Source organism: Orbicella franksi, chromosome 5 (assembly GCF_964199315.1).
Source record: "Orbicella franksi chromosome 5, jaOrbFran1.1, whole genome shotgun sequence".
NCBI lineage: Eukaryota > Metazoa > Cnidaria > Anthozoa > Scleractinia > Merulinidae > Orbicella > Orbicella franksi.
In genome coordinates, this window is record NC_138149.1 from 32,538,665 (window position 1) to 32,555,587 (window position 16,923).

The 16,923-nt window shown below is 39.7% G+C and overlaps 2 protein-coding genes across 2 annotated transcripts; one reads left to right on the forward strand and one right to left on the reverse strand.

The window, feature by feature from the left end:
- Positions 1-304: 304 nt before the first annotated feature.
- Positions 305-4,427, reverse strand: LOC145488297 (metabotropic glutamate receptor 2-like). Its single transcript, XM_081467133.1, has one exon. It carries the CDS (start codon positions 3,515-3,517, stop codon positions 305-307), a length of 3,213 nt encoding a protein of 1,070 aa, XP_081323259.1. The 5' UTR covers positions 3,518-4,427.
- A 2,905-nt stretch (positions 4,428-7,332) lies between these two features.
- On the forward strand, positions 7,333-16,784 carry LOC145488299 (uncharacterized). The gene is made up of 8 exons (XM_081467135.1): positions 7,333-8,268; positions 11,387-11,451; positions 11,537-11,726; positions 11,885-11,940; positions 12,527-12,634; positions 13,005-13,342; positions 13,878-14,075; positions 14,607-16,784. Exons 1-8 carry the CDS (start codon positions 8,102-8,104, stop codon positions 15,276-15,278), a joined length of 1,794 nt encoding a protein of 597 aa, XP_081323261.1. The 5' UTR covers positions 7,333-8,101; the 3' UTR covers positions 15,279-16,784.
- The last annotated feature ends 139 nt before the right edge of the window (positions 16,785-16,923 follow it).

A 16,923-nucleotide genomic window follows, 5' to 3' on the forward strand; every position in this document is an offset into this window, starting at 1 on the left:
CACTGAGAACAGCTTGACCATTTCGATTTTCGTTTCTGTCGGCCCTTTATAATACATCGAGAAAAAGTCAAAAGAAATAATCGGTATTTGGTTTGAGTTTTCTTTCATTAGAACTGCCTGTGGTTAAGTTATTAATCTTGTACCACTTGAACAGCTTGAACCAATGAAAGCAAACATTCCATAATTTCAATCAATAAGGGCAAGTGAACCTGTCAAGCACTCGGGAAACAGCGCTTGGACGCAATTACATTTTAGAAAGAACGAGTTCTGAATATCCATTTTACCTAACAGTTGTATATTCCGCTTAAACCTCGCTTTCCAGTTTTTGGCCTTTGGATAGAAAATTATTCTGTGCTGTCCTCTGAGTGAGTGAATTTTTCCTTTGTGAAGAAAGCACACATTCTGGGACGGCCTTTGATTCCTCTATAGGCGTTAACGGGCGGCATTTTAAGTGATTCAAACTTGAGTTTCGAATTAGTGAGCCTTTTTCTCTCTCTACTTTTCCAGTCAGTAATTTGCTCGTTTCTTCAATAGTCGATGCTCTTCTGGTTCTTTCGATGTCTAAGCCTGGCGCTTTAGCTTTCTCCCCCAATTTATTAAGAGCGGAGTCTGACACAGTCTTCGCGATAAGACCTCCAACCTTTCCCCATTTAGACCGCGCCATGTAGTCTGCTTTGTTTTCTATAGTTTCTGGTCTCATTACCCTCCTAAGAGTAGTCCTTTTGCACGAACGAGCTGGACCTATTGCAAGGCCATTGACAACTTTTTCGCTGGCATGTTCCTCTGTCATTGTAACAGACGTCTGCACACATTTATTTTCTTTCAGAACGCAAGAGCTTCCCATCATATCGGAAGTAATGGCTGAACTTCTGCGGCTTGATCTGAAAGTATACTGCGCAGTAAGAGCTCTAAATACGGTCATTTGGTTCAACGCTGGGCGAAAAAGAATAATGTGCAGCTTGGGGCCAAATATCAGGGCCAAAATGGCAAAGTTGGATGCTAGAATTGCGAAGCAGCTGATAATAACATTGTGATGGCCATCAGGAGTTCCGTAGAATGCACCAACAAACGTCAACCAAATGAAGTTAAATACGAACATGGCGAAGCTAATAAACTTCGCTTCGTTATAATTCTGAGGCAGTTTCCTCGACTTGAAAGCCACAAACGTGCAAAGCAGGCTGAGGAAGATGATGAAAGCATTTGAGATGATTTGCCCAAAGCTTGTCCTCGTCTCACACATCAACAGTCTTTCTGTCAGAGTGAGCTGGCGAGCAGTGACCCGCGGTGGACTTGACAATAACCATGCGACACATAGTAGAAGTTCGATAACAGTGAAAAACAATGCAAGCATTATTTGGGTTCTGTTGTATAGAAACATACTCAAGTATTTCTTCAAAAATTTTGATTGACTCTTTGATGTGACTTTGCTATATCTGAATACGACAATAGTTCGGTTAATTCTAGCTAACACTATCGACAGCGAAAATGCAAAACTCGCTCCGAACAGAATGATCTGTATTTTGCAACTGGTGTCCGTCGGTTTCCCGATGTACGCAAAAGGAACCAAAAATCCTATCATTAACCCAAACAGTAACAGAAAACTTATTTCTCTGTTGGCCGCCTTTACAATGGGAGTTTCCTTGTGGCGAAGAAATACACCAGCAGTGAAAACACACGCCAGCACGCAAAGAATCGTTGTACCGCTTAGAACCCAGGCCCACACGCTGTCCCAGCGAAGAAACCTTGTTGGAACAGCAATACACTTGGTTTTATTGTCGTTTGGAATTGTGTCCGCGTGGCACTGGGTACAAGTGGAGACGCCTGACGCATTGCTGATGCTACCACTTGGACATACCTTGCATTCCCAGCAACATAGGGGTTTCATAACTATCTTAAAAGTACCAGGTGGACATTCCAAGCTGCAGCGGCCTATGGGAGGAGACGTGACGCCTCCAGGCCAGTGGATTCTGTGACTATCTATTTTTAGCAACCCTGTTTTGCCGTCATATTCGCCAATCTTCAGAAAGGTTGCGTTATGTCGATTTTTTCCTTGAAGGTTAATGATGTCATAGCGTCCAACACCGTCGCCATTTTTGTCGAATGATACAGTTCTATTGGTCACGCTGGTGAACGTAATGTTAAAGATTTGTGACAAAACTGAGGAAGGCGTGACTCTGTTAATGCAAGTTTCCCTGCGTGACATGTCTCCATTCGTTCTGGTTGCAAAGTCAGAGCCACATATTTTTCGAACCGAATAAACAACTGAGAGCACTGCATCTAACACGTAGGATACGCGAGAAAAAACTGCATCTGTTTTGATGAGCTTTTCAGCAAGTCGTTCTTCTCCGCTGCAGGTTTTCGCTATAAACGGAGCGCGATCTCCGTTCGGGGATGTAAAATTCTTCTCGGACATGTTACACTGAAATATTTCCTGCCAGAACTCAAGAAACCAAGAACTGTGATCATTGTTGAACGGGTTAAGCTGGTAAAAATATTCCATAAAGTCAGGTACAACCGTCGGCTGATTGATTATTCGGAACATGCCTTCGACAATGTCCGCGTTATCTTCGGCAATTTTCGGCGAGTCAGCCCAAGAATCACTTCCGATCCATATCTTTTGAGTAACATCCTGTTGTGCAGCCTGGTAAAGTATTTCACCAGCTTCACGTTCAGAAGTAAAGAGTAAAATAACTTCAATACTTTTGTTCTGGCGAAGTTTTCCCACTGTTTTCCTTATGGTCTCCTCGCTAGGGTCATAAGGTATTAAAATATCAACTGCCAAACAAACTCCAAACTTTTTAGCTTCGGTTTTGAATGTCTCTGCCAAAGGCCGACCGTAAATGTCGTCTGAGGCTAACAAGGCTACATAATTCCACCCAAAGTGTGACACGATCCTCGCTATGGCTCTTCCTTGATGCGAATCCGGGGGGACCGTTCTTAAAAAGGTTGGATAACGATTTTTGTTGCTCAGAAGTCGCGAAGTCGAAGCATAGCCGATTTGTGGCACCCTAAAAATACTTAGAATGTTATTAACTGCCGATGAGATGACACTGTTTCCAGCGCCCAAAACTGTAATCGGTTGTTTATTCGCAGCTGTCGGCATCATCACATTCCCGGTTGTGGAATTCCAGTTTTGTTCACTCAAGACTTTCCTTCCGTTAACAAAATACAGAGATGTTTTCAAGGCAGTTAACACTTTGCTACAAGTGTCGCGAATATCGTAGCCCATAGAGATATCGTGAGGGAGTAGCTTGTTTTCGTTGACATACTTTACAGCGTAGATCATTGCTTCGGTTAAAACGACGCCTTCCTTGAATAGCGGTGCACAAGAGTCATCGTTTACAGCTGACTTGTGAACTGGAAAGAGGCCACCTAACAGTATGTCTGCAGGTTTGAAAACCCTGGCTTGCTTCGAGCCTGCAACTTGTTGAGGTCGCCCAAACAGGTGCGTCAAGATTACCAAATAATAAAAAGTGTGAAGATCGGCGAAACTAAATAAAATATTCAAGTGACGCATGATACTGCTTGGAGTAGCACGGAGGAGGAAATTGATTTTCAATTTACAATTTAGAATGAAGGCGATTGCAGATACCAACTCCGAGAAATCAATCCTGGCATCATGAAGGACTTCTTAAGCAAACCGTAGAAGCGGCCATTTAGATCATTTCCTTTACCGAGATAGACTTGGGTTCGATGAGCTACAAGAAGTATGATCTACTGCTGTTTTTTCATGTCTTGGTGCAGTTCTGAGAACGTCCAAATTCGAAACAAAGTCGGAAAAGATTCCAAAGATAGGCCATTCACAATGCCCCGACTTTACTGTATTCATGTTTAAATTAAAACTTCAAAGTTGTGGTTTAATTAAACCAGCCCCGCAGCGAACTCTCCAGTTGGTAAAGAACCATGTTTTAAACAGTTCTTTAAGTACTCCAAATGGCAAACAATCTGTCAGTCGCTGCTCGTCACGCCGCATTGATTTGCTACAAAGCGCGTCGCTCCGTGGAAATATTCACTTACTAGGTAAATAAAACTGATTGAAATTCGGGCACCAAATAATGAGAGAAACAGATAGTTAGGCGGATACAAACAATCAGAATATTTCAATAATAAAAAATCGAATTTATTATTTACAATTAAAAAGGAAATCTGTTTTAGTAATGGTCAGAAATTTGGTTCCGTGCCAATGAAAAACCTGCCCCGAGTCAGCAAGGAGGCCAGATTTCTTTTTCCAATAATTAAGTTGAACCAACCGACCGCGTTTCGACATATTGGAAAACAAAAATAGTCCGATCGCCTATAATATTTATATTTTGTACATAATGAAAAATTTAACAAAGGTTAAAGTTGTTTTGAAGTTCCCTTTGATAAGCTAGTTGCCAGCTAAATTAACGAATGAGAGAATAATTTCTCCGGGACTTCTCTATATAGGTGTTTTTATCTCAGGCAAGATGTAATCTATATTAGAGAAAAAAGAACAGAAACCACGTTTAATTCTATGATAGTAGCCATGGATAACATGCGACAGTTCTTGATAAGTATCTTTCTTTCAAACCGACTGAGAACAGGTTATATTTTGACAGCAAACCTAATAATGAGTAATTGTAGCAAACAGCATGAACATAACACATGCAGCGCCCGTTTCACTCCCGTTCGGTCGAAAACAAAACGACTTTAAAAAGTAATGTATGGGATGGCAAACAATAAGCCTTTCTCGCTATATTGTTAATTGGTTTCGACTGCTTTGTTATAGGGAATAATCTGGTGGACATATTTTCATTCCAGTCCGTGCATTTGAACTTTATTTTACTTTATTTTTACTCGTGCGGTGTTTTGAAGTTTTTTTCTGTTTTCTGCGGAAAATAAAACTTGAATACTTTCGGTGTTAGCCGTCGACCGTTCCCTTTTCTGGTAAGGGGATCATCCTTTACCAAGCCCAGAAGAGCGGCGACGATTAACGAAAAAAAAACGAAAGGAAACGAGCTATTTCACTATCTTGCGGCCATTTTACTAACAAGGAATTAATCTACACCACCAGATTGAGACCACCACCAAAGGAGAAAACCATGTGCTGTATGAAAGCACTCTATTTCGCTGTTATCTACCAATTGTTTACTGAAGTCTCTTATTCTAAATTTTAATAACTTTCATATTTCAATAAATCTTCATACATTTTTTTCTGTATATTTCCACCATCTCTTTCTCGGGCTATTTTTAGATTGCATGAAAGAGATTTCACAGAATAATAGTCCCAATAAATTAAAGAATAAGAAACGTTGCATTCATGAATTACACCCCGTGAACAGTGCTACGCACAAACCACAAAATCCAGATAAGTGGATTTTCAGACGCCTGAGCCCAGGGCCATAATATGTGGAATTTTTCAGCAAAGAGGAGTAAAGTTTTACAAAATCACCGAAAGCATTGGACAATGAGTGTCATTTGTAGTTAACAGTGTAGTTTAGATTTTTATATTTTGCTTTACAGATAGTGGTAACCGTATTAAAAATTTCTGAGAACAATGACTTGCGGACACAAGTGAAAGAACGCCAGTAGATTTATACTAATAAAAGATAGAAAAACGAAGCACGCTGGAAATTAATTTGTGTTTTCAAAATAGACTCATCTGAGTTTATTTCACCCGCGACCCAAACATAGAACACAAACGGGCGTTAACCTATTTTCCCTCTCTGACATTGTTGAAGTGACCACCATTTTCAACGCCAGTTGCCCGTGAAAAACAAACTGTCTCAAGTCATTTTTTCATGTGAAATTCTTATATTTCCGTAAAAATGTTTGGTTTACGTCAGCAATATGATCATTTGGTGTCTCACTACCGGGAACTATTCAATGAGCGGTGCTTTGTGTTGGTAATTGGTATTGTTGTGCGCTGTTGTTGCCAAATAACAATTTCCTGCATCGCATACCGATACCATCCATTCATACCCTGATTGAACCGGCTTAAGGCTCCTTGATTCCATAATTATTATAAGCCAAGCTCAGCTTGTGCGAAAAAAAATGGTTTGAAGCTGCAAATATTCGGATTCAAAAATTGCTAATTTCAACAAAGTGGTCGATGAAAATGGTTCTGTTTTTATCTAACGCTTAATATTTGCGGCTGACGAAGGGGTTTTTCCTGAAACGCCTAGGAAAAACACCACACATGAGCACTTTTTGTAAACTTTATCAAATGCAATTAAATTCAAAGTTCTACACAGCAACATTTTGTTTTTATTTCTAAATGTGATATGACAAAGTGGTCGATCGACACTGAAACTTAACGTTGTCGACGGTTTTTTATCTTTTAGCTTTCTTGTTCAGGGGAGGAGATCAGGCATAGACAACCCGATCGTTCGCATTTTCCACTACTCTCCAAAATAACAGCCATGTGGGTCCTTGGCCTTCCCTTGCACACATTGTAAACCTCCCAAAACCTTTCTCAAAAATGATCAGTAACTATTTTCTCCTAGTAATATGTGCTTATGTGAAAGGTGCGGGCGCCAAGGCGGTGAAATGAGAATGCGAAGCTTCATTGTTCAGTTTCTCATGTTCAGGCTGCACTACTGTAGGAGCTCAAATTAAAATGAGGGGCAATCAACTAACAGAATTGATGTGAAAGCGGAGGTTCCACGTTTATTTTTTTTTTTCCAGTTTCTATACTTCATGTTGTAATTTTTTTTCCTTTGTGTGGAGTAGCTTCAAAGCTTTAGCAATGTAATGTATTAACGTTAGTTCTTACTGCTAGTTGCATTGTGCGTGTCCGTTATTTTTAGTAATAACGTTAGTAGTTCGCTATTTTTTTTTTTTTTTTTTATTTGTGCTATAAAAAAGGTGACAAAAACATGTGTCGAGCTTTGATCGAGACTGAAAAGGTTTCTGAAGTTGTTTTCGTCTTTGAGGTTCAAGTAATCTTGTGGTATAAGCGTTTTCGGAAATAAGAAAATTTCCCTCATTAACAATATAATGGCAAATTGACTTGTTTATTGACTTTGGCAAATTGTTGTGATTCGCAGTATCATCCGTTTACTTTAAGAAAATAGTTCTTTTGTTCTACAAAAAATTTCAACAATTTATTATGAAAACACGGCCACAATGTAATTTTTGCGAAGGAAATAACCTACCCGCCCAAACAGGAAATGACTGCATTTGAAAATACTTTATTAACTGTCAGTCACACATTTTAACAGCGAAATCTTTCAGCCAGAGTGCACTGAATCTTGTCAAAAGTGGCTGTTTGAGAGTGGATGGAATTCAGACTAAAAGCCTAATTTATTATTTACGTGATTTTAATGTGGTACGTGATCCGAGAGCTACAATTGTAGCTCATCCCAGCATCCGGGTTTTAGATAATTCTTACGTCATCGTGTGTTGATCAAATGGATTGTGTACACATGAAGTGAGCGGACGCCGTGACAAAGCGAAAAACATCAACAATCAAATGTCGAAACCAAAGGATGTTTATTCACTAAGCAGATTACTATTTTTAAACACGAAATGCCGAGAAATCTTTAAATCGAGCTCTAAGTTTGCTTATTTCAAAGCAAATTGACAGCATTACAAAATATCTTCAGGAGAGGGGTGGACTGGAACGGAGCAGAGCGTGCGTGAGTGACGTTTTGCTCCAATTAGTATCAATTACTGTTCAAAATAGCACTACAATGGTTTGCCGGAAGTGGGGTGTCAATAAGGTTTCTTTTTTTTTTCATCCTCTCTGTTTTTATACTCTTAATTTACGACTTGGGAACATGAAAATAAAATTGAGTTTGAGCTGCTGTTTGAAAACTCTCCGAAAATTTGCCATTTGCTACGAGTTTCTTTCTTTCGGTAGCGGGAGGCAAAATAAATGTCTTATGTCATGATTTGTCACAAACCCACCCATATCTAATAAGACACCCTGAGTCAACATGTCAAAGGACGGCGGAGTAGAATTACATTCACTTGTAGCCACAGAGGTCACTGCTTTCGTTTATTATAAATAGTTTTCATAACGTGTATTTATACTTGACCTTTGTTTGTAATCTCTCCGCGCGCCACACTAAATTTATAAGCAGTGTATTTGAGCCAAGACAATAACAGTTACCTAACACTACTGATTGCGATCGTCATGGAATCCAACTCAACGGAGAAGCAAACGTACTGTAAACCTCTGAAGGTTTCCCGAAGCAAAATCTTCTATTATGTCGGACACTTGGTTGTTGTAATAGCCGTGACTTTGCCAACGATATTTTACGTTCTTCAGCCGGATCATCCTCCACACACCAACTTCAATGAGTAAGTAAACGAACAAAGAATTAATTCCTTTCAAAATGCAACCGTTTGTCATCTTACACCAAGGTTTTTAGGAAACTCTGCTCCGAATATGGCTGCACGAATGACATGGCGCGGATTTGCCCTCTTTTTACTGCCGTCAGTCTGTTTATCCACAAGATATGAGAACTTTAACAGCTTTTTACACTAACTAGAGCTCCGGTGCAAGATTACATCACAATGATATGGTTCTCTGGCTTGTGAGTGCCGTGTTTATTGCCTGCAAGCTGGCTCTTCGCGTGGCAAGAAACAAGGAGAGGAAAAGGGAATTCTTTATCTTTTCCTACTTTCTTTTCTCGCGAAGAGCCTACTTACAGACTACGAGTGTATAGAGGGCACCCTCTGCGGCTTTACTGTAGGACTCGACACTTTCATCCAGAGAAATACCTACTCCATAAGCGGCTACTATTAATAACTAGAGGGATTTTTGAGGGAATATCTTTAGCTTTTTGAATTGACTTTTTAATTTCTTATTCGGTTGAAAAGTATAATAAGGGTAGAAGAGTTTATGAACGTCAGAGAGAATTTGCTAGAGTGCGTTACAGCCTTCCCTGTTACAGCCTTATTAGCTTTTATAAACGCTTATTATGCAGGAGGAAAGAGAGGCCTCTATTAAAAATATGAGACAAAATGCACTGAAAGCATTAGCTCGCGGCAACTAAATTTATTATGCGATGACAATCGTGCTTTTCAAATTAAAGAGATGTCAGGATCTTAGCTTGCATTTCAAGAAGTCCGCTATTTCTTCAGCCATAAGCTACTGGGATTGAGAGATTAGAAATCAGTTAGGGAACAGTTTTGAAGAAGTTTCTTTTGTCTAATTCGTTGCTAAACCGAGACAAGTGGGTGGCATAGTGGAAAGGCGCACGGTGAGCTACTCACGACCGCAAGGGTAAAACACCGTTATGATCCTTATAACATGACAAAAATATTGCTGCAATGTGATTCAAGTCTCGGCTGGTAGACTTAGTTATCTACAAATGTTTGTTTTATTGTTTAAAGATCGTTAAAAGGGTATTTTTAGCAGATGATGAGCCATAATCTCTCCGTAAGCCTCAAACAAAACCACAGTTGTGACTTTAATAAGGCAACCTTTGCTCCGCGGTGTGGAAACTAAGCTTAGTGACCAAATGTCAATTTGTTTGAATTCCTGAGAAAAAAATACGTAATTTTTATATCAGTGTAATGATCCAACGTAACAATAAAATTCATTAACGTTTTATAAGCATAATTGTAAAAAAGTATAACCAAACAAAAAGGCAAAGTAAATAAAAACAGTTATCCTAGTCGTATTAGCTTTCTCGAGGATATGTTAAAGCTTTTGCGTCACTCTTCAGGCAAAGATAGTTTTGAATTTCACTTCTTTTTCATAATATTCCATAACCTGGAATAGTGCCACCTTAAAACCTCGTTTTCAGCAATTGGCGTCAACTCGTGAACGTGACCCCAGCTGGGTCCAGGCTTCATACGCACGACCTAACTAGATAATGATATTACCGAGGGCGCAACTAGACGTCTAGTGTCAGCACTAATTGTCCGATTTTTTTCCAGACTTTTCGAATCGCGTCACATACGTCTGATAAATCACGAACGTTTTCATAACTTCTGCCAAAAGTTTACAGATTTAGCAACAATACTGGATAACTGGCTAACTGAATGTTTCTCTCTTATCAATGCATACCATGTCGACACGAAAGAAGCCAATCGTAACATATTACATAATGTATCAAAAAGGGGGGGTGAGCTCTTAATTTTGCACGAGACTTCCCGCGTGAGGCTTCTCGCGCAAGGCTGACTCAGCTCAGAACACAATGGAAAGGACTGTTTTACATCAGGCTTAAGATCAAAGATAAAAAATTTACAAAGTTGGTTTTCCTTCTTTTCAAATGCTAGTGTTTTTTTTCTTTTTGAGTTTGCCTGTATCTGTAGATAACAGCTCTTGACCAATCAAGCATCAGCTGATGCGTTTCCGTTCATATTCTCTCACTTGAATTAAATTAAATTTACTTGAGCTGTCTTTTAAATGACTTTTTTCCGATCAGATACTTGTATACATGCAGTAATTCAGACTTCCTTAGGATAAATATTTCGTTATGCGAATTTTGCGATATCAGTTAACGTAAAAAACAAACATAATAAACCAACTAATCCAGGGTTTATCTTTGTAATCCCTTACGATAGCAATCTCCGTTTTGTGTTTATCGGTAAAGTCAAAGAAACCAATGGGAAGGAAAATCTGCCAAAAACATCATACCGGCATGTATTCCAGGATGTGCGTCACGTATGACCAGGCGAAAAATAAAGTTGTCAAGGCATCCGGAAAAACTAAAGAGAAAAGTTATTTAATTAACGGCAATAAAACGAAAACGGAATTTTTTCATGTAAAATTCATGGGAAGTTATCTATATATCCTTTAAGCTTTGGATCAGTTAGGCTTTCCTTTGGGAAAACAATAACAACGATTGTCTTCACTCCTAGAGTCTAAAATGCGGCGACGTAGTGTGTGATGAAAGCTATTGAGCAGTATTTTCATGTGGTACCGATTATCGTGCTGTGTAAGGTGGCTCCAACGTTTATGCCTGTGAATTAAACCCCAGGGTGTTACAATTCAAATGAAAGCTATTGAGCAATACTTTCATGTGGTCTTGATTATTATGCTGTACAAAGTGGTGTTAACTTTAAGTCTGCCGTGTAAATTAAATCCTAGTGTATGACCATTCAAATGAAAGCTACTGGGCAGTATTTTCATGTGGTACTGTTTATTATGCTGTACAAGGTGGTTCTAACTTTTAAATGTGTGGATGAAACCCTAGTGTGTGACCATTCAAATAAAAGCTACTGGGTAGTACTTTCGTGTGGTACTGTTTATTATGCTGTACAAGGTGGTGCAGACTTTTAACACTAGTGTGCGACGATTCAAGGGAACGTTCCTAAGCAATACTTTTGTGTAATACTATTTGGTAGTGAAGACCGAGTTGAAGAGAACTTTAGCAACAATGGGGGCGGGGTGGAGCAAACTGACCAGTTGATACGTGTTTCTGTTGATACTGAGCAATTTTATTGGCGTTGATTTCTTTTACAGAACTGAAGTATCTGTCAACTCGTCTAATCCGTGGAGGAGAAGAAACCTGACTGCTACTATTAACGGTAAACGTCACTATCACTTCTCCCTGAATCTAATCAATTGATGCTATAAAGATTATAATCTCATTTTTCCTCTTCACAAAAACAGATTTTCCGATCAAGTGTAACTCACCCCTAGTCCCCGATAACGAAACCGGCCAATGTCGACCGCCATGTTCCTGGACGATACAGTCACCTTTGCGGCAGAGGGTGTACTTCAATATTATTGTAGTTGGTTTGTGGATGGCCCTCATTGCAACAGTGATCACGTTCATCACTTGGGCCAGCATTAAAAATCTGTAAGTACCGCCAAGTAATGTTCATCAAATTTCATTGCACATCAAAGTTTCACGGAGATTTTCCGAAGACTCACGAAAGCTTTGAGAGGTTTCCGAAGATCTCCGAACACTTGTTTCTCGATATAAACTTTCTCTGTTTTGTTTTCTTTCCTCTTCAGCCGCAAGTTTCCACATGTTCTGCGTTTTTACATCATTTTCTGCTGCATTATCCTTGGTAAGGTTTTTTTCATTTCACTTTAGCCCTTAGCTATCACTTAGGGTTTATTACGCTATTGCTTCTAGTGTTATTTGATGTTCTGGCGTTGATTCTTCTATCTGTGCTTGATTGTTAGAGTTGAGTTTCGAAAGTAATTGTTTTCGTTTTGCTTTCTTTTTTCTATACATGGAATTTAAGCGCGTTTTCCCGCACATGGGGCTTCTTTGCTGTGAGTTTTCGTCGGTTTCTTGGCCGTTTACGTCGCTGTATCGCCTATCCATTGTAATCGTTTTAATTGTGGTTTTTGGCCATCCTATTCCCGGTAATTTTAGCTTAACATATCAGTCTCAGTTACTACGTACAGTTTTCATACATAATGACCAGCGTGGCAGGCACAGAAAGGAACGACACGATTTTGAAACAAACGCGCACATGAAAAAAGGGTGAGGCAGCTTCAAACGATTTTACAAATTCGTCCACACTTCTCCTCTCCCCCCCCCCCCGCCCTCCCCCACCCCCTTAACCCTCACTTTGTACAGGGAACTAGAAAACATTACACAAAGAGTAAGAAAAAAAACTTAGATCTTCTTTTCTTGTCTTATAGCCAACTGCAGGATGCTCCCCATACACATGGGACCTGAAAAGACTTTTTGTCGTGGTCAAAAGTTTTGGCAACCGACCGGTTCCTCTTCATTAGCTTCTATCATTCAAGGTAACTCTAACAATCACTGGTAATATGTTCAGTAACAATTTTCTAATAGAATGTGAACTCTTGTTATAGAGACCACACTACATATACTTTCTGTAATCAGTTGTGTTAGGCTTGTCACAACACAGTTATGAATAAATACTGTACATTTAAAGGACCAAACCCAAGTTTATTTATTTTTCTGGGAATCAACAACTGTACATCCTTCAAAGAAAATTGAGCAAGCAATTAAGAAACTAGTTAACCTGAATTGCCAATAACTACCCCAAAATGCAAGAACCTATTTTGCCAGACTTAAAAAAAATGCAGGTTCTTACACGCAGGGTTTTACTGTAATCTGTATGACCAATTTTTGGATTTGTTTTTATGTCAGGTGCGATGTCTCACTATTTTGGACTGGCCCATTCCTTCTGGGCAATGTGTTTTATAGCGAACACATATGCAGTTATCATTTATGACAACCGATCGGTCTTCAAACACCCAATCAAATTTCACTTGATGCAGTCCGTGTTGTGCTGGTGTGGGCCCGCAGTCATCGTGGCCAGCTGTCTTTACATCGCTCCACCGGGATACAAGTTTCTCTTTGTGGATCTTATGATGGCTGGTGTCGGAAGCATTCGAATGGGTTACTTTGCTGTCACTCTACCAGTGCAGGTCACGCTTGGGATTTCACTGTGTTTGCTCTGGTCGATTGTGTGGCACCTCAGAAAGGTACAAATTGTATGGTACACCTACCATGGTGAAGGTGGATACTGTAAACTATTAATCAGCAAACAGCCAATCAATGAATCAGAGCGCTCGAGATGATATCGAGGATGACTTGTCAGTATACTATAATATCCCAACAATATGAAAAGATCTAAAGACTAGTTCCATCCAAATCCACGTAGCGCTTCTAGCTTTTTCCAGTCTCAGTATCGAAAGAAAAGGAGCAAAAGGCAGAAAAGGGATAAAAGAAAAATATTTCCGTTTGTGGGATAGACTAATATCCCTTCCAGGGTGGAGTAGAAATGCTCCTTGTTGCTTCACGATAATGAAACCGATGACAATCCTTTAGTTAGCAGAGAATAAATTTAGTTTGCCGAGCATCCTTTCTCTTCCTTCTCCACAATCCAAGAGCGCTAAAAAAAGTCCTTATCAGTGTGAAGAATCAAGCCTTCTCTTAAGCTGTTAGTTTTTAGCAATACAGGATTAGTCTCTTTTGCAGAATATGATTAAGCTAATTTTTCGCTTCTTCTCTACACAGGCTCGCTTAGACTCCACTAAACGAGTTATCCGAGCCAGGGAAGAGAGGATTTCCATGCGGCGAGTTGAGCGGCAGTTTTTGAGCATGGCTGTTATAATACTGCTGGTGGTGGGGGTGGGCTTGTCAATCAACACCGTGACACTGTATCGCGTCAAGAATTTTGTGCACGATGCGGAAGTCTACTTTAACTGTCTGAAGGTGAGACAGCTCTAAAAGATTTTACGTTTAGTTCAATTAGCAGAGTTTGACTGTTTAATCCTGAATTGATTTCACACTCGTTCGATTTTTTCCCCCAAAGCTCATCAGGATCTTGACATGTTACTAAAAACTAACCACCGACCAATTACACCTCTCTCTTGTGGCCAAATGATCCCAGAAGTCTTAAGGTTAAAGGCAACTGAGTCTGGGACACAGCGATAAATTTGAAATAAAAATTTCAAAATTTAGCTTTCGGGGGTTCACGCTCTCCAGACAATGCAGAATGTGGTCATTTCACGTTGTTGTTTTGCAGAGGACGGCAAAGAAATTAATGTACCAAGAATTATAACGCACGTGCACAGCCATTGATCTGCTCATTAAACCTTTCATTTAGGGACGTTCCCGTTACCGTTGCCGTCGTGGTATCATAGATAAAAACTTTATGATATTTTGGTTCTTGCCAACAGAGGGCTAGTATGTGGTTCTCGAAGCTACGTTCTTAATTGATGTGAGCTTATTTTGCATTTTTAGGCCTCAACGGACTGCAAGCCTCCTACATACAACACAGTGCGTTCATTGATAAGGATCATAGCCCCAGCAATCGTCTGTCTTGTATTCTTCTTCCTTTTACTGATGAACAAGGATTGCCGTAACATCTGGATTGGATGCTTCCGTAAATTTACCAAGCTATTTGAGTTCTGCAAACCTGCTCCAATGAAGATTCGGGCCGACACGAGCCGCTCACGATGTTCTTCGACGCTGACTGTTCTGTCTGATCATCGGCGAGATTCGGAGCTGTTTCCAAGGCAATCCATTCTATTTCCAAATGATAGTCCACTATTGGATCTAGATGTCAAACCAACGAGACCTAGAGCTTCCACTTTGAATTTGCCAGTCAAAAAACAGACAATAACCGTCTCGAATTTAGACATTGAAATTTTAGTAACACCTCCTCCAAATGATTTCAACCCACGAGGAAGATGCCATTCCGTTCCTGTTTTCCTTCTCGATGAGCCAATGCCACAAAGGAATGATCAAAACAAAGTGAATACATGGGTGGCTACACTTCCAGTCTTTGTTCCAGAGGAGTTTGGTTCTTTTGGAAGCAACTACAGCGAAGAGGATTCGGACGTTTATAGTGAATCACGGCTGGATGGGATGAGCTACATCCGGGAAATCTCAGGATATTCCACCAAACTGTAGCTAGTGGCATACACCGCTGAAACGTAAAAACGACGATCGCTGGCGCTGAAATATATAATGTGCCTCAGTGGAAGGAGGTTTGACTAGAAACAAGAAAAGAAGACAGGGTTTTCGAGTGGAAAACGAGATGTGCTGAAGACAAACTTTAATGAAGCGACGATAGATAAGCAGGGGTGCGATCTTGTAATTGATAGAAAAGCCGGTGCAGAGAGAAATCACATTGATTCTTAAAGAAACATATTGTTTATTTATCGTCTTCTTGACTACGTTAAGCAATATTTAAAATACATATTTCTGTAACTATGAACATTGTAAAATCTCGTTGATTTTGTCTCTGACACCAATTACAGAGAGAGTCAAGTGAAGAAAGGAAAATGATTAACAAGACGGGACAATTGTAGTTTCTACCTTTCCTTGTTGGACAAATTGAAGTTTTGTCTTTAAGAATATGTGAAATTTGCTTCGTATTATCGCGTATGAAAGTGGGTAATGTGATAATGTACGAAGGTCAAAGTAGCTGATAATATTTTTAATATTTTAACGCAGTCTGAGAACCGTGAGTGTCCAATAGGCCAAAGTAACATGTTTTATCAAAGTGCAAAACGTAGAAAACTGATAATTTATTGTTAACCACGTGCAAAAACCTAGACGAAAGCTTGTTTGTGCTATGAAGAATGTAAATACGTAACAACCATTCACTATTACGATGATACCGTATCGAACTTTGGTTATCTTAGTGAGGATTCGTGTTTATTTTACCCTTCCCCCGTGTTCTCGGATACCCTTCGTGTTAAATGACAGACTCATCAGGTCGTATCGACTGCATCATTTGTGAATAAGTTATTTTGATTTATACTTATACAACGATAACTAAGGATTCCTGAAAATAATGCATGCCGAATGGAGCCTGCAGTTCCTTTTGGTACAACCATTTAAGTTCTTATGTATATACGTTGTAATGACAGTGACACCAATAACTGAGAAAATAAAATGGGTCCGCTATGCTACCGCGATCTAGTTAGCTTCCACTTATCTTCTACTACAGGAAAGCAGTTAGGGAAAGCTCCTCGGGAGAGAGAAATAATATAACGGGACAGCGAGACTATAAGTTGGCTTTGGCTGCACCATCCGAGTACAGTTAGCGTATAACGGGGGATCACTGGGAGGGAGAACGGTAATGAAAAGAGGGGGAACCCGTTCTCCGTTTACCCTTACAACACAGGCTAAGTACAGTGGCCTAAGAAACGTTTCCTCTTCTTTGTCTAGACACGTTGCAAACAAGAAACCGTGACTCCCGAGTCAACCACCGCAAGGGAAAATCTAAAGTTGGGCAGAAATCTCTTTGTTAACGAGTTTTAGCGAAAAAATCATTTTTATATGGAGGACAATTTCAGTTCTTTTAAAACTGAATGACAAATTCAGTGTTACATGTCTGACAAAAGTCACTTTGCATTGTGTATTTAAAATGATTTCAGCATGCAATGTTGGAACAAGCTAAGATCACGAGCTAGCGAAGAAAGGTCCAATGTATTGTGGTTTTAATGGCATTCAAAGTATTTCTTTGGCATATCAAGATCTTCAGGAGATTACTGTAGTTTTCTATACTTGAGATGAGAGTTTTGAAAACAACAATTTGATCAGAGGG

Bases quoted from the DNA above. Each gene is read 5' to 3' on its own strand.
- LOC145488299 (XM_081467135.1), top strand. From the start codon at position 8,102: ATGGAATCCAACTCAACGGAGAAGCAAACGTACTGTAAACCTCTGAAG. The intron at 11,452-11,536 runs GTAAACGTCACT...TCACAAAAACAG, and splicing joins CCTGACTGCTACTATTAACG to ATTTTCCGATCAAGTGTAAC. The intron at 13,343-13,877 runs GTACAAATTGTA...TTCTCTACACAG, and splicing joins TTGTGTGGCACCTCAGAAAG to GCTCGCTTAGACTCCACTAA.
- LOC145488297 (XM_081467133.1), bottom strand. From the start codon at position 3,517: ATGCGTCACTTGAATATTTTATTTAGTTTCGCCGATCTTCACACTTTT.